This window comes from Tenebrio molitor, chromosome 1 (assembly GCF_963966145.1).
Source record: "Tenebrio molitor chromosome 1, icTenMoli1.1, whole genome shotgun sequence".
NCBI classification, from domain to species: Eukaryota; Metazoa; Arthropoda; class Insecta; order Coleoptera; family Tenebrionidae; genus Tenebrio; species Tenebrio molitor.
In genome coordinates, this window is record NC_091046.1 from 35,008,471 (window position 1) to 35,025,964 (window position 17,494).

The 17,494-nt window shown below is 32.1% G+C and overlaps 2 protein-coding genes and 2 long non-coding RNA genes across 8 annotated transcripts; 3 read left to right on the top strand and 1 right to left on the bottom strand.

Annotated features, from left to right (window-relative positions):
- The first annotated feature begins 904 nt into the window (after window positions 1-904).
- On the top strand, window positions 905-2,656 carry LOC138133969 (mitochondrial thiamine pyrophosphate carrier-like). 4 transcript variants are annotated; one of them, XM_069052019.1, is made up of 3 exons: window positions 905-1,342; window positions 1,423-1,824; window positions 1,876-2,656. In XM_069052019.1, the coding sequence occupies exons 2-3, from the start codon at window positions 1,449-1,451 to the stop codon at window positions 2,433-2,435; spliced, it is 936 nt and encodes a 311-aa protein (XP_068908120.1). In that variant the 5' UTR covers window positions 905-1,342; window positions 1,423-1,448; the 3' UTR covers window positions 2,436-2,656. The 4 variants fall into 4 exon arrangements, with proteins under 4 accessions (XP_068908120.1, XP_068908111.1, XP_068908128.1 ...); XM_069052010.1 differs by having other exon boundaries at window positions 1,434-1,824; XM_069052027.1 differs by having other exon boundaries at window positions 1,447-1,824.
- Window positions 2,642-8,982, bottom strand: LOC138133996 (uncharacterized). 2 transcript variants are annotated; one of them, XM_069052047.1, is made up of 3 exons: window positions 8,730-8,982; window positions 3,437-3,902; window positions 2,642-3,054 (listed from the first exon to the last, which is right to left on the bottom strand). In XM_069052047.1, the coding sequence occupies exons 1-3, from the start codon at window positions 8,830-8,832 to the stop codon at window positions 2,760-2,762; spliced, it is 864 nt and encodes a 287-aa protein (XP_068908148.1). In that variant the 5' UTR covers window positions 8,833-8,982; the 3' UTR covers window positions 2,642-2,759. The 2 variants fall into 2 exon arrangements, with proteins under 2 accessions (XP_068908148.1, XP_068908155.1); XM_069052054.1 differs by lacking the exon at window positions 8,730-8,982 and adding an exon at window positions 8,170-8,325.
- Window positions 8,700-9,432, top strand: LOC138134035 (uncharacterized). Its single transcript, XR_011160619.1, has 2 exons — window positions 8,700-8,837; window positions 8,908-9,432. It is a non-coding gene; the product is annotated as an uncharacterized lncRNA (long non-coding RNA).
- A 6,925-nt stretch (window positions 9,433-16,357) lies between these two features.
- LOC138134020 (uncharacterized) lies at window positions 16,358-16,939 on the top strand. The gene is made up of 2 exons (XR_011160614.1): window positions 16,358-16,469; window positions 16,519-16,939. It is a non-coding gene; the product is annotated as an uncharacterized lncRNA (long non-coding RNA).
- Window positions 16,940-17,494: the final 555 nt, after the last annotated feature.

Consider the following 17,494-nt stretch of genomic DNA (forward strand, 5'->3'; position numbering starts at 1 on the left):
TGCCAGATCTACCGAATTTTTGGTAGATCTACCGAATTCACATAAAATCTACCGATCTACCGATTTAAACCTCAAATCTACCGAAAAGTTACTCAAAAAAATTTTCATAATCTAACATTTTTAATAAACATTTTTACTTCATTTGCATAAGAGAACATCTAAGGCGTTTTGTTTTGGACTGGTTGATGTGCCGTTATTCCTGGAGTTGAAAGGATGATCCCGTTAATTACCCCGCTTTCTTTGTGTTCTGTTGTCGAGGGTGTGAAAGTGTCTAGCTTTTATTTATGTATAGTTATTTTCTACATGTTACGGACTTGAACGTATTTCTTTAGAATTATATGACTGTAGCTGTTTTGTTGTTCTTTTTTTTGCTTTTCTCCTTTTGCCAATTGTGTTTCACAATTTATTAATTTATTTTAGATGTAAATCATTTTATTCCACACTATATATGTATTGTTTTATGACAATATTTCTAGGATTAATTGGAAAACAGCGATTTTGTTTACGTAAAAACCGTGAAGTTCTTGCAAGTTTTTCCAACGTTATACTTCATAGAAATATTGCTTTTTAGTTTTTTCAATCTGGAAGGCGTTTTGTTTTGGACTGGTTGATGTGCCGTTATTTCTGCAATCGAATGGGTGATCCATCAGCAAAACTCCGTAAAATGCCCTATTTTTTTTTGTGTTCTGTTTAAATTACGCCATGATGAGGGTGTGAAAGAGCGTAGCTTTTATTTATGTAAAATTCAATCGTTTTATTACAAGAAATACGTCCAGTGCCGAGAAATAAAAAAATCTACCGATTTTTTACGAAACCTACCGAAAAGTTCCGAGTTGATCTACCGAAATGTCACTCGATAGGTCTGGCAACACTGCGTTAAACCCCAATAACGGCGAATCAGTGCTACCAATGCTACCATTGCTAAGTAATAAATTATAAAATAATGTTCTCTTCATGTGTTATTGATTTACTTCTGATAATTAAATCGAATATGTTTTATCTCATAATGAATCTAATCTAATCACTTTAGTTTCGCTTCCTTATCATTGACAACAGCAATTTTCATGAATCGTTATAGGTATGGATTTTAGCCATCCCCATCACCTGTAAGCTAATTTGCGGCGAACAAACACTGTCATAACAAATAATTTATAAAATAGTCAGTCCGCAGGTGTTCGGTATGTAACGATGTGTAAGTTAAATATTTTTCATGCTTACGCGTTTTCGAGGTTACGTAAATGTCATAAACATAAATGTCAATTGACTGGTAGAGGTTATGTGCTGAAATTAAAAATGTAAAAAAAAATCATATCCTTTTCGGCTACTTTTTAATTTTTACAAGGTAGGTACCTAAAAGATTGTTTTCCTGCAGGAGTGAATTTTGTTTCACTTCTGACGAGTGACATATATGATTGAAAGAAGAATGTTTTAAGGACGAGTTCGTAGCAATGGTAGGATACAATTCTGGGTCTGAAAAATTGTCACAATTAGATTTTGCTTTCGCCGGTGGTGCATCGGGTTTTATAACAAGAATGATCTGTCAACCTTTAGATGTTCTAAAAATTAGATTTCAACTTCAAGTGGAACCAATTACAAAAAATACAATATCAAAATATCATTCTATAATTCATGCAACTAGGTTAATTATACAAGAAGAGGGAGTTAAAGCTCTTTGGAAAGGACACGTTCCAGCTCAAGTATTGTCTGTAACTTATGGAATTGCGCAGTTCTGGTCATTTGAAGTTTTTACTAAAGAAGTTTCTAAGTTAAATATATCTCCTAATTTTACCCCTATCGCAAATTTTGCATGTGGTGCAGTTGCAGGTAATTATTCCCCTTATCTTGAAATTTAATGTAAGACATAATTAATTGTAGGTTGCTCAGCAACATTAGCATCTTTTCCTTTTGATGTTGTTAGGACCAGACTTGTTGCTCAGAGTGAAAAACATAGAGTATACTCGGGTACCTTAGAAGCTTTCACATCAATTTTAAAGAATGAAGGGTTTTTAGTATTATACAGGGGAATTTTGCCTACTTTTATTCAGGTAGCTCCCCATGCAGGAACACAATTCATGTGCTACAAAGTATTTAACAACATTTATAAATATGCGACAAATTCAACAACCACATCATTATTAAATAGTCTAATATCAGGAAGCTTGGCTGGCTTGTGTGCCAAAACTGTAGTCTACCCCTTGGATTTGGCCAAAAAAAGAATGCAAATTCAGGGTTTTGAAAAAGGGCGTCTTGTTTTTGGAGAATTTTTCAAATGTAAAGGACTCAACGATTGCCTGTTTCGAATCTATGAAATTGAAGGGTTTTATGGACTTTTTAAAGGTTTAAGTCCCAGTCTGGTCAAAGCTGTTTTCACGACAGCACTCCATTTTAGTAGTTACGAAATGATTTGTCAGTTTTTACAAAATACAAAAACTTGAAACGTTGCAATGTGCCTGTGATTATTGTGCGCATATTAAATTATATTAGATGTTAGTCTGTGATTATTGAAATGTGTTCACTCAGTAGGTATATGTTTAATATAAGTATCTCATGTGATATTCCAATAGTCTATTTATGTAATATTATTATAGATCTTAGAAATTGTACCAAAATTTAAGTGAGAAAAAATAAATGCTCTACATGATTACGTTTTAACAAATATTTTAATATATTACGATTAATGTACAACAAAACAATGAGGTGACTTAGAACATCTAATTTATACTTTTATACAAATTTACAATAAATATATGACGCGGTATTCAACCGTACGAAATTGTGTAACCCATGTTTCTCATGAGGGTTTCTTTGATAGCAGGCTGTAGTTCTTTCTGCATGTATGACGTCAACAGGGACCTGATTCCTTTAAGAAATATATCTTCCATTTCCCTTGATAGTTCTTCATTTTCTTCTTCATCTCTGAAGCCACGACGATGTTCTCTGAGTCTGGGTTCACATCCGTAGGCGTACACGCTAATGAATCCGGGCTCAAGAAAATGTGAATCGGTTTTGACGTTAAACTGACCCCTCTCCCGTCGTATAGGTTCAGTGTGAAATCTGTCGTGGACAGTAAATTAATTAGCAAAGTCGACACAGGATTATTGATGCAATTTCGGAGAAACGCCACAACAAAGATTTATCATTATGATTAACGAAAACCGCTAATTGTATGTAAATTTTGTGTGCGGATGTTTGCAATAATTAGCGACCAAAAAAGTATATCTGTGATGAAAGGCGGAGAGTTGCAGGAGTCTGACGACAAAGTTGCTCCACAGTTGTGGGAAACAACGTCGGAAATTTGATCCTAATCGATAATTACATAAATGCAAGTCAATTCCCGCCAATTAACTTGGGAAATCGTTTTTAAATCCTCTATTGTTAGAGAAAGTGGCATTTCCTCCAACCCGAATTCGACACTCTCACAATCTGTGAAACTTACCCAATGCCCGCCCTCCTTAGCCGCAGAATCATGCTGCAAGAATCCTCCGGATTAGGATCAACGGGTGCTCTTTGTAGCATATCTCCGCTGAACAAATTCACCTTGCCGCTAATTGTGAGATCATTGAACAGTAATCTGGTCTCCAGAGTTGAATTTCTAGGGTTAAACCTGCATCGGTCCACTCGGACCCAGCCGCTTGAAGAGGGCAATCGGACCCGCATGTCGGTTACGTACATGTCGTACGGAGCGGAGCGAAGCTGCTGATGGAGCGAATATCCATTTAGGTGGAGTGTCTTCTGTTTGGCAATTTGCCGACGACGAATTTGATCCAAAGCGTTTTCGAGTCGTTCGGAGCATCGGTGGTTGTAAGGAAGGCGCTCTTCGTCGTAACCGAGGTTATTTCCGTTTCCGCGAACGTATGGGTATTCAGCCGTGGAAAATTTGTCGTTCTGCCTACTTGGGGGATCTGAGGAAATAAAATAAAATGCAAGAAACGTCAAAAGGATATTTGGCTCTTTTTTTCGTGCAAAAGGAGGAAGGAGACGGCGACAGTTGTGCCGAAATAGGGTTACCCACGAACAGTGTTTGTTCAGTTTTGATGAGTTGTCTGTTATTTTTTAATTATAGAACATTTATATTTACAACAAGTACCTACTAGTGAGCAAGAAGAGCACATTCTTATTTAATTACTGAATTACTCATAGTTGAAAACAAAATGAAAGCTACAATATAGAAATTCAAACAAAGCAAATCTTTATCAGTAACAGAAAAATGTTTGGCTCAAACGGCTTTTCAAAAACATACAGGGTGTTTCTTAATTACGTGTGTTAATTTTAACCAGTGGAAGAACGCGCCAAATCATGGAACTTTTCTCTATAACATTTTTATGAAAATGCAATACAAATTGATTTAAAATTTGGAATAAATTAACCATCAAAGTGTATACCCGCCTATGGGTAAGAGCGAAAATTTTCTGTTGTGATAGAAAGAGAGCTTTCTTAAAAAGTTCCATTGTTATAGAAAAAAATAAATAATCAAAATTTAGATTCTCATGGTTACAAAAAATAGAAACTAGTTAATCACACAAAACGACTCGTTTGGTAAAAATTGTGGGGCAAAAAATCTTGGAATACTTTTTACGAATTTTACAAAATGTTATAGAGAAAAGTTTCATAAATTGGCGAGTTCTTTCACTGGTTAAAATTAACACACGTATTTCAGAAACACTCTGTATATTTTAACACGAAGTGCGTATAATGAATTTTTTCCAACATTCGTCGTTTTTTTATGTGACAATCTAACTCGAAAATTTGTAACCAATCAAATAGCAGCATTTTTAAAATTTGGACCAATCAAATTTATTTATATAGTGAGAAAATGGGTGCAAAATTTTCATAATTGTACATATAGGTAGGTACACTAAGCTTATTACAAAACATTTGTGATATTGTTTTCCAGAGGAAAATTTTTCGTGAAAGGTAGATATGTACATACTTATAAAATTAGGGATTCGACATTATTTATTAAGTGAGAAAATAATTTGATTAGAGTTGGCTGGGATAACCTCTTGAGGATCAACAGCCCTTCGAAACAATGGATGTTTAACAATAGAACGATGGTTAACAATTTGATTGGCTTATCGTAATTACAATTGATTTTGGCTAATATTTGCTGTATTATTGTAAAATAAAAATCAATATTTACATTAGGAAATCTAGGAAAAAACACAATTTAGAAATACAAACTGGTGTGTGAAACTCAAACCAATCGTAGAGTATCGCGATATCTTTTGTTACTTTTCTTATGCATATGTATATGTATGTTTAAATTGTTGCTTGTGTGCAGTAAATAAGCAAAAATTTCTTCCTTCCGTTGTTAAACGAACAATGGAAACTTGGTATGACTAAACATGATGAGGAATAATATTCCACATTAAACTTTCGCGATAGTCATGTAGTACACCATACAGGGACAATTGTTCAAATTCAATGCATTTTTTTTCTCAAACAATAACATGTTCGAAATTGTAAATATACATACGCGGATAGACTATTTTATTAAGTAGTTATTTGCATTAACTGGTGCAATTATTTTATGCAACGACATACGTTAAAAGTGTGTACTGTCAAGCATAAATATGTGTCGTGTGCCATAAATAATAACTTTTTGAATCTAATACAATAATTAAATTGCTCGTTACTAATTACATAAACATACCTATTTAGAGCAGCAATTTCTGAGGAGACTGGCATAAAGAAACCGTGTTAAGTCAATTGAAAGGCCATTGTTAAAATTTGAATATGACAGAAAATGCTAGAATTGCTCAAACGAACGTATTTTGAAGCAATTTACGTGCAGTTAAGTTCAGATCACCTTGACCTTGAAACGGCAAAACTTTTAACTCTCTTTCACCCGATAGTGAAACACTTTCCCAACTAATTAAACTGTTAATAACATTATTATTCAAATACAAATCAAGTAACATTTTCAAAAGGATTTTTAACTCAGTATCTAGTTGAATCATTGTCAGAATAATCGATAAAAAATTAATTAACTTGGATGGTATCAGTGAAAAATACAATGTTTGAAACTACGTAACATACCTACTTTTCGTTGAGAGAAAAAATGACACCCATTTTCATTAAAAGTTATTTCTACAGGCGACAAAGAAATGGCTCATCGTCACACTCGCGAAGAAAAACTCGCTTCGATTATTTCTAAATACATACGTTCAAAGTAAAAAAAAAGAGATTATGCGTTTGTTGAGGATTAAGGAATTTATAGATTCAAAGAGGTATAGTGGTGAATGTTTTCGAAATGGTCATCCGAGGACTCTGCTAAAACCAAAAAATGATAGAAGAAGAAGAATGATAGAAAACATCTTAAATAGATATCCTTGAAAATTCAAAACCGGCAACTCCTGACAAGGAGAATTGTCGAAATGTGTAGTAAAAACATACAAACTATTGACAACACTGTTCACAACGCCAGTAGAAGATTTTTTTTTCTAATGAAGATGTTGTCAGTGTGGAGCGAGCTTACAACATTTAGAATCACAGGGTAGGTACTTGCTCTGGATTCTACTGAAGATAATGGTTCCCAAATCTTAGGGAGGTATCACATAATGAGAAGACTCCTTTTCTTCAAAACAAAACCACTGCTTAAAATTACATTGATCAACTAATTAGGTACATTCTGGAATGAGTGGTGTTGCCATACAACAACACTTTGAAGATGAGTTCTTGGTTTTTCGGTAAGATTCGGCACCCGCTCATCGAGTAGTTTCGACGCCGAGATAATTTTACTTGTTTGATCATGGCTAAGATCTGGTCATCTCTTTCTCCAGATTTAAGCATATGTGATTATTCCATCGTGGGTATTGTTAACAATGAAGCTTATGCTACGATTTAGAATTTTCACAATTGGTGAAAATGTGTCGCGTGGAACCAGATTCTCAAGTGTGGGCCTAGGTAAATGAGAATTATCATTATTTTTATTTGGAAATAATTATCTCATACAATTAACTGCTGTGAGAAAAAAATGCTAATAAAACTTCTTTGTCACTTATATGTAGTACATATAACTCTTACTCGCTGTGAGTGTAGGTTTTACACTTGTTTGTCAATAAATTTAAAAATTATATACATACATGCTTACATATGTGCCGTTAGGAAAAACAAAAGAGATAGTCTTGTTTACAAAAATGTTTCATATTGATTTAAGTTAGATTTATTTGTACTACATTAGGTATTTTTATCTTTCTTACTTTCTTGGACTTCTTACAGATAATTTGATAGAGATACAATAGTGAGAATATAATTCACGTGATATAATTAATAATAATCGATTACTTATATGACTCGTAAAACCGGAGCGGCACATTCAACTCGGTTTCATTCGTATAGTATAATTATTTATCCTTAATAGAAATATTGACTGAAATAATAAATCACACCAACAAAGAAGCACATGTTGAAGCACTCCACTCCGGTAGTTTCTGGCAGGGTGTTAAATAACCTCTATTTGACTATTTGACAAAGACAGCAGGTAAAGTAATTCGGGGAAAACTGTAAGTGGTTTGTAAACTGTTTCTTTGTTGGTGTGATTTTAGTCAATATTTCTATTAGAGATAAATATACTATAGATATTATCGATGATAATCATACCATTTGTTACATTATGGCTAATTATATTGCAGTTTGCTAGGACCAATATAAATATATAAAATTATGTAGCAGTTCTTCGAATTCATGTTATTCTACGTATTAAAAACCGTTAAATCTTGAAAATATGTTCCAAGAATAACGCAAATTTTTATTCATTTTAGGTAACGGACATCTTTCCGGTTTTTTCTTTACAAAAGTGATTTATACTTAGTAATTACTAATTAGCAATAGGTGTAGGTACATATTTCTATAAATGTGGGGACAATGTGTGATGAAACCATTTGTAATACGATAATTGGCTTAAATACGTAATATAGACGGCACATAAAATAAAAATTAATGAGTAAGTTGCAACACAAAAAATTATATTTTTGATATTTTCATTATAAGTATATGTTGTAATAACGACATCAATATTAAGCCATCATTTCGATAAAATTTTATTTTTACTGCGCTTCTAATATTTATTTAATTTATCTGATGTGATCGTCATAAATTCTGGGTTCACAACTTGCCAAGACCAATATAATTCAGATGATTTATGTCAAATGAGATAAAATTTATTACCTGTAATTAATCTTAAGGTTCCACTCTTTTTAATTGGATGAAATATTATCTCGTGTGTAAGATTCAACCATACGAGCATTTTTTGAACTGTACCAGCTTTCACTATCAAAATTTTAACCTTTTTATTATGAAAGTAAAACACCGGTGTTTTCACGATACTTGTTGCATACTTATTATTAGTTTAATTTTTATTCAGTTCGATATTTTTCGATGTTAAAATATTTGATGATAATTTTGTTAACACAATGAAGATTAAAGTAATAATGACGTTCGAAGATATTTAAAAATCTATGTAAAGCCTAAATCATATCAGTAATTTAACTATCTATAACCCCAATAAGATTGTACCGTTGCCGTTGGTAAGTTTGGCATTTATCAAAACGAATATTTGAGACATCTGTTAAGCAGAAATGTTGCTTTTGTTTATATTTCTTTGTGTATGTCAATCAGATAAAAACAGAAAGCTGATTCACTATTGATAAGTCTTACAAAGAATAAAGAGCGAGCTAATTAAATTGTGAAATTGTGCGAAAAGGGAACGATTGCGCTTGCACACTTACCATGAGAATCAACGAGGGTGGTCGCATCTTCGGCCAAAATAGTCACCGCAATATCAGTAAAGCTCAAAGCCCAAAGGAACAGCATCCACATCTGGAGATACATCGTAGGTACGATTAACAATTGTCGCGGGAAAGAATTAGTTATTGTCGACCGTAATCAGACCGTCGAATTTCGCAGAGTGCAGACTCTCACTGGTACTAACCCGTTGGTGTGTGTGGCCGACAAGAGTGTCTTCTTAGCACTGGCACGAAACTTGAACCATGGCTAACGTTGTACCTCCAAGAAATAATAGGGCTTTTACACGAATTAAACCAGGTCGCTCTACTATTGTTGCCGCGGATGTCTCTAGAAATCCGTGTGGTTCCAGTGAAATGCGGGAAACTGCCATTACCATGCATGCCGGTTGATGAAGAAAGTACAGTCTCCAAAATAACACGACCGTTGCAGTGAGGATAATTGGAAAAAAATTTAGACGACGTTATACCATTCATTTCGGTTTCTTCTTGTGTTACGACTATGGTTTTTTTTCTGGCTTTTAATGTTTGAAATTACATTTCTATAAATATGTTGAAGCTTTTACCAGTTTCACTTCCAATTAATATATTACGCTAGTGTAATAGTTATTATTTATAAAATAAACATTAAATATAAGTATAAAATATGATATAAGATCAAGTAAAAAAATAAACAAGAAATACTGTAGCAATATACAGGTTATTCTAAATGATTGTAGTCGAAGCAAGCCATGCCCATGTTATGAAATTTTTGCCGCCTCACTGTAACCTGTCAATTTTTGTTACTGTCATTGTCATTTTTTAGGTGAAAAGTGCGGTGATGAGAATTTTATGTATTTCTTTTTAAATTAACGATTAAATTTAATAATACTGAGTTGCTTAACGCCTCTGTGTGAACGGTGTGTATTCACTTATGTATTTACATTATTTTGAAGATTTTTATATGAAGCGGCAACCATACATTTTACATTCAGTTTGTACGCCAACTTGGACTACAATCATTTAGAATAACCCTGTATTTCTTAATTATAAAGAAAGTAAGATTGTAACTTTAGTTTTGACAGTAGCCTGTGTACCAAAAAAATTACGTTATCTTTTTTATACTAAAAAATTTGTTTCACGACTGGTTTACAAATCTATGAGGGGCATAATGACCAACTCAATAGACCGGGACCAATGGCTTAACGTGACTTCCGAATCACGAGATAGAATATAGCCTTTTTTTTTAATTTCGCCCTGATTGTCGTATATTTTAAAACATAAATTAATGATAAAAAAAGAATTTCATGTCGACGAGAAGATACCTAGGTGTAGCAAATATCTTTTTTGAGTTTTTATCAAATTAATGCGACCAAAGTAGAAAAAATAGTACCGTGCGATCGAAAATAAAAAAAATCGAGAAGGCGAGAAGGCCGTGATTAATACGCTTTAGTTGGCAACACGTAAAAATTTAATTCAAATGTCATCAGATGTCATCAAATGTCAATGGTACAATTGGTTGCAAAAAAAAGCGGGAAACGAACATTTTCCTAATGTAAATTTGATTTTGTCCATTTACCAATTAATTGTCTACTTGACAATACCTATCAAATAATTTAAAAAATGTCATTGAATTTTGACGTTAATTCTAACCTCTCGTAAGAAGGTTTCACAGAGTGAAAAAAATATAAAAATGTGTCAATTTTATTCTGACAGTTCCCGTTTTTGTTGCAACTGAATAATAACAGTAATAATAAATTATTGACTATTAAAATTTAGAAATTTGCTATTACAATATGTTCACTTTAGAGCAAAAAATTTTCATTGTGCCGTGTTAGAGGTATTTTCAAATTTGGTGGCGGAAACAAAAGACTGAGAAATATCACAAAATTATATTGTCGTGTCAAATTTCTCATAAGCGCCGTAAAAAGGAATGTCTAGGAGTCTAGGTAAATTTAAATTTTCGTTAAATAGATTGAAAAATAAATTCTAATGAAAGGTATGAAAATGTAATACATATAATAATTATTATTATCACTATATTGTTGTCGACATGAACTATGTAATAAAATGTGGAAAGTAGTTTTATATTTTTTTTTACACAACAAATATTTTTAATCAAAAAATTCAAAGTCACTCTCGTCACTAGAACTATCTGCACCTAAGTTTATGATCATTTCTGGAACTCTTACTTCTAGGCAACGTTCATTTAACAAATAGTTATCTTCATTTGCAATTACACTACTACAAACATTTTTCCAAATTGTATTAAACTTAGTATCGCTAAATTCATGTTCCGCTATAGTATATTGTTATATAAGTGAGGAAAGGGATGCATTGCTAAACGAGAATGACAATTGGATCACGAGCGATAGCGAGTTGATCTAATCATTCAAGTTTAGCAATGGACCTTTCCTCACGTATATAACATACTATTTTTTCCAACGTCAAGAGCTTTCGGTTTATCTTGCATAGGTATTATCAATTTATTATTTTATACAAATCAACATAGAAGTAAAATTTGAAAATCACGTTTCCATGCTCACAGTAAACAATAAAATTTAATTAATGAATGTCAAGTCGTGTTTTTACCAAAACTTGAAAATTACTCAGAATTTACTAAACAAATAGTGATGGAAGTAGAAGATAGTGTTGTAAATTTACCAAATACAGAAATTAAAGAAGCAGCGAAGTAGGTATCTTTGGAATTATTACCTATAAAATCTCGAGCACGCTACGGAAAGGAATACAATGCGTTACTGAGATGGAGACAAGTAGTAAGAAGCGCTAGTTTGGCGTCAACGTCAAGCTCTGTACCGACACGTTATTTAGAAAAAAAAATCAGGAACATTTGGAGTTTTAATTCGTGTAAAAAATTGTACATTTAATTTCTATAATACTGATAAAAAAGTTAAGTATCTTTGTAAGTGCTAATTGTTAATAAAGAATTCTGACAAATGTATATATATGTATATTTGAACGTTATTTTAAAGAAAGTATGTACATACCTAAATGGGGATCAATTTTTTTTTTTACTTTCCCCACTAGTGAGGGAAGTGATTTACTTTCCTCACATGTGATGCAAACGCCTACTTTCATCTCTAAATTGAGTGATGGAAATGTCATTTTCAGACTTGACGTTGGAAAAAAATTTTTGCGTCATCCAGTTTAAAGATACGTTTTTTTTGCCACACTATTTTTTACCGAAGCCCAAATTTTCTCTATCGGATTAAGATCCGGATGATACGGAAGTAACCTCAGTATATTATGACCATGTCTCTCTACCAATACATCAAATTTATATATTATATGCCGCTTTTTGTGTCTCTTGATAATATCATATAATTGAATCATATAACTATTTTCTTCAAAGGGTATATATTTTTCTGCATTAGCCACTCTTTCATTTCTGACTTTCTGGACGCGGACGTAGGAGCACGGTTTAATTGTACATTGTGATAAGATGCATTATCTGTTACTACCACGCTGTTTTGAGGCAAATTTGGTATCAACTTCTCTTTAAGCCACGTTTCATAATTCTCTGCATTCATATCATCATGGTAGTCTGAACTTTTACTTTTACACCCGACTTAAAAATTAACAAGGCATTTGGCACGAAACCCATTTCTCCGCCAGCATGAACAATAATAATCAATCTTATTCCTTTAGAAATTGGTGCTAGCGGACCCTGTGCAGATCCATCGGTCCAACATTTTGTGGTAGTGTGTCCTGTATTGATGTAGGTTTCGTCCAAATAGACAATAGGCCTTTCTTCACGTCGGTATTCCTTAATTTTGTCTAAGTACTTGAACCTTAGTAACCTTGTTTCACTAGATTCGACCAGAATTTTTGTTATCGGGAGTCTTGGCCCATTTAAATCTAATTTTTTTTAAAACTCTTCTTAGGGACGACGTACTACCTTTCCATCCATAGTCATTTTTTAACTTTTGATTTAAGTGCTCCATAGTCACACGACATTTTTCAGTAATATGAAACTTATAAACAAAATTTTGGAAATCACCTAATTCATACTCTTCCAAATTAGTGACCGTACATTTTCGATGCCTTTTTGGTGGTGAATTCAAAATAGAAATTCCATTATTTCTCTCAGCTGAATCTTTACGTTGTTTTAAAATTCGCTTGACACTTCTGAGGGAAACTTTTGTGCATTCGGAAACCCGTTCTTTCATTTTTATCACTGGTTCAAAAGGAAAAGTTATTCTCATCTAATCAAATGTATTAGAAATTATTTTTCTAGTTTGACCGTGAATAACTTTCTTATTGCTAATATGCTGCATTTTTGTCGAAATCACGATATCACAAACGTCTGAGAAATTTGACACTGACAATACAATTTTGTGACATTTCTCAGTCTTCTGTTTCCGCCACCAAATTTGAAAATACATACAGTCGCGGACAAAAAAAAGTAGGACAATGTTTTTTCGATAATGTAAATTTGCTTGCTCTTTCTATGGTTACTATGAAAATATTTATTTATTTATTATAGTAACCCCGGTTTACTCAACTCAGTTTTGACTAAATTTCTTAATAAGACTTGTCCTACTTTTTTTTGTCCGCGACTGTACCTATACTTCAAAAATGGAGACTTGAGAACGGCGAATGGTCCTATTCGACACCTCGAGTTTTTGAGGAATTTCTACAAAAGTTTCTGGACTTTCAAGGCACTTACCAACAACTTGCCTTGATTATTTTGTCTTTCCATATCTGAAAAACAACATGTTCAAAAACAGGCTTGGCACAATTCCCGAATTAATGCAAGTAATTACTGATAACTGCAATTTAGTTGGTGTCCCCACATTTGCGAAGGTCATTTGAAAACATGAAAGACAATGATGAAGCGAAGTAACATTATGGGGCTCACCGTTGAATAAAGACGCGGGAGTTTTAAATTTCATTGTTTCATTGCACTAGGTGAGGAAATTCTTTTACAATCGACAGGTCACACATAATTTACTCGTTTATGAAAATCAAGATTTCAACGTTCTCAAAATCATTAACCTAACTTTTAAGATTGACATCTGATAATTGAAATCTTAACAAATTACCAACTGAAATGTTTGGTCACAGCCAACTCTATTTTTTTTTTTTTCGATCTCACGGTATATTACACTCGTTTTATAAGACCCAATCTCACTACGTATAATAATAATATAACATGCGATCGAATTTAAAAAAAATCGAGTCACCTGGATTGTGCTATTCTGATGCTTTGATTGGTTCAAACCACCATTTTCGCCTACTCTGATTTTTTTTTAATTCGATCGCACGGTACTATTGTGCATTATACCATATTTTTTGAATAAAAAAAAGCTGTATCGTGGATACTACATATGTTTTTTAATGTTTAATGCAAACATTTCTAACCACTATAAAATTTTATAAACATAATGTGGATTTTAGAAGTTACCAAATTAATCTAACTACGTTAAAAAAAGTTGTAAATAAGTGAAAATTGCAGTATCATTTGAACAATATTTTATTGCTCACAAGTTATTATCGAAAATGTTATTAAATTCATTTATTGATTTTGTACAAGCATTTTTTCAAAAATAATGTAATTGAGTGATAGAGTATCATATCATATCTCTTCAGACATCGTTGACAATCTTTTTTTTTAATTTATTTATCTTTTTTATTTTATGATACGTTTTTTGTTTGTTTTTTATACTGCATATCATTGTTTTATTAAAGGGAATAGAATTGAAGATACATTTTTTCATCAAACGTCCGTAAAATATGACATTGCACTGCTGCATTGATAATGCTGAAGTGTCACTTCATTGTCATGGCATCTAACGAACTGACCAGCGTCCGTGAAGTTATTATCTCCGCTGATGAGCGGCTGTAAAGTAAACTAGCTAAATCATTTGAAATTCCTACCTGGTTTCTTAACATGTCTAATAATGTCTAATAATTTGTTATGAAGGTTTGAAGAAAATTTTTTTTATATTACTTCAAAAATAATTTATTTGCTACTAAGTACTGATAACTGGTATACTTTTTATATTTTATTTGAGGACCAAAGTATTGTGGTGTTAAAATATGTATGTATAAGTGTTTCGATGTTTTTACAAAATGGAAGAACAGCAATGGAAAAATATGGTTATTTTTTTATTTTTTAGTAACACGGTATTGTTTCTTTTCGTCAAAGATAAACATTATGAAAAACAACTCATAACTCCCTTGGGATATTTCAAATTTTTTCGCCCTCCACATTGTTAACAACAAACTCATGAGAACCAAACTATAGTAACCATACATTCACGCAATCTTCGCTGCAAAATATTTTTAACTTTTAAGTACAGGCACTAAAAAATAAAATATTGTATGCACCACGGGAGATATTAATGTTTTTCCCCTCGTGTTCACATCTCCCCTAATGCATAATAGATATTTATGCATTAAGGGAGATGTGAACATGATTTTTCCCTGAGGTTGAGGTTTATAAGTCAATCGAGTTATATCTCCCATGGTGAATACAATATTTTATTTTTTAGTGTCTGTACTTAAAAGTTAAAATTTAAAAAAAAATATTTTGGAGAGAAGATTGCGTGAATATATGGTTGCTATTGGTTTGGTTCTCATGAGTTTGTTTTAAACAATGTGGAGGGCGAAAAAATTTGAAATTATCCCAAGGGAGTTATGAGTTGTTTTTCATAATGTGTATCTATCACGAAAACAAACAATATCGTGTTACTAAAAAATAAATATCTATTTTATTAGGGGGTCATTCACGAAACTCAGGTAATTTACAAATCGTTAACGAAACGGCAAATATCTACAATGCTTCAACAATATCAGTTGTCATGGTTTTGAATTTGCAGTGTCTTATCGGGCCTTACCGAGTTTCGTGAAGGGCCCCCTTAGTTATTTTATTTCTGGAAAGCTTTAACAATTAGAAAGACAAATTAAGATACATTGATGTAGAAGTTATGTATTTTAATTCATATACCAAAAATTTAGTAGCGATGAGCTAATTTCAACTTTTATCACGTCATGATTTCTATTTTGAAATATGTAATCAGTTTTGAAGAAACCTACAACACAAAAATATATGCAACTGTTAATCTAACCATTCTGTCAAAGAAAAAACTGTTATATTCATTTCATTAAACAATAAAAAATTAAGAATACGTTGTTAAATTCAAGAAAACAGACATTTTTTTTACTTAAATACAAACTTAGATATAATAAAAATTAGCAATCATTCAATGTCTAAATTTCATGATCTGAAAATAGGAAGCAAATAAAGAAGAAACGATTCGGAAAATGAAAAGTTGAATAAAAATAATGTGGGTTTAGCAGTTTTTCTTTTTTTAATACATATCTTCAAAATAGAATATTTTAGCTAATTTGAAATTTAAATCTACCAAATTACATTCACAAACTTTTAAAATAAAAGGCAAAATAAATATAAGTTGTGTAAATTTATAATATACAGAATATAAATTATCAAATAAAATGGCTTCTAAAAGACTATAAATTGTCATATAATTACATATACATATATGCCATTCACGATGTTTTGGCATAAGGGGAGGCTATGATTTCATTTTTTAACGTTGGATACATGTTTGATTTCTGTCATCTCTGCTGTCACTAAAGTGCCTGACATGCGGACCTATCAAAATGAACGTAACATGTTGCCGAATTTACCGTAATCATAATTAAGCGACATTAAAACGTATTGATGGTGTTTGTATTAGACTGCAGAACATATTTTCAGTAAGTTACAGTGAAGTCAAGTTCTTTTTATGTATAAATTCAATCGTAGGTGAGTACAAGATAAATATGTAGCACGGATAGTGAAGGAAGAAACAACGACCCAATTGAAATGGCACAGAGGTTTTGTAAGCCCTATTATAACTTCGCGATAGAGTTGTGAATTTATGGCTTAAGTCTATTTTAAAATGTACTCCTGAAATTTGCCAACATTTTTGTAGATATTGTGAAGAACTTATTTCGGAAGATTGGGCAAAATTAATGAGAAATCTTTCATTTGAAAACGTTCTTCCTTTAATAATTTCATTAGGAGAATCTGACTCGGAATTTGATGCAGGTAATGATGATTCAGAATTTTCTAATGAAATTATGGAAGTTGAATAGTTTTGTTCTTTTTTTTTGTCATGGACGATGGGTGTGTAAATATTTTGCAGAAAGATTCGAATAAAGTAAGGCTTAATAAGTAGGTACAAGATTTTATACAATCTAGTTCTAGGAACGTTTTGGTTAAAATAAAAAATTCATTGACAAGTTACTAACTGGTTGGTTAAGACACTGTATAGGTGGGTTATCTAAGTGGTGCAGGAGCCACTTTAACTTTCGGTCCCGGTCACTACTATTCTGTAGTCTGTTCAAGTCAGTTTCCTGTTTTGTTAAATTGGATTAAAAATGTGTGAGTATTTTATATTGCAAACTAGTAAAACTGACAACAATGCACTAGACAATGACGCAGTTTATAACCTCAAACTTAGAAAAAAATAACCTAATTCAACAGACAGCTTTACTGCCAACTTAAATGCACTTTTTCCATAGCCTCCCCTTATGCCAAAACATCGTGAATGGCATATATATGTATATTTTTTATATTTAAATTGTAAATTTTGGGCTACATTCAATTTTCTTAATTCAAATTTTGATGTTTTTTTTTACTTATTTTTAAAATGAATATTTTTCTAAATAATGCTGTATAATAGTTATTTTTATATTAAGTGCGCGAAGAGAGTGTTTTTTGTGCATGAAAAGGTCTT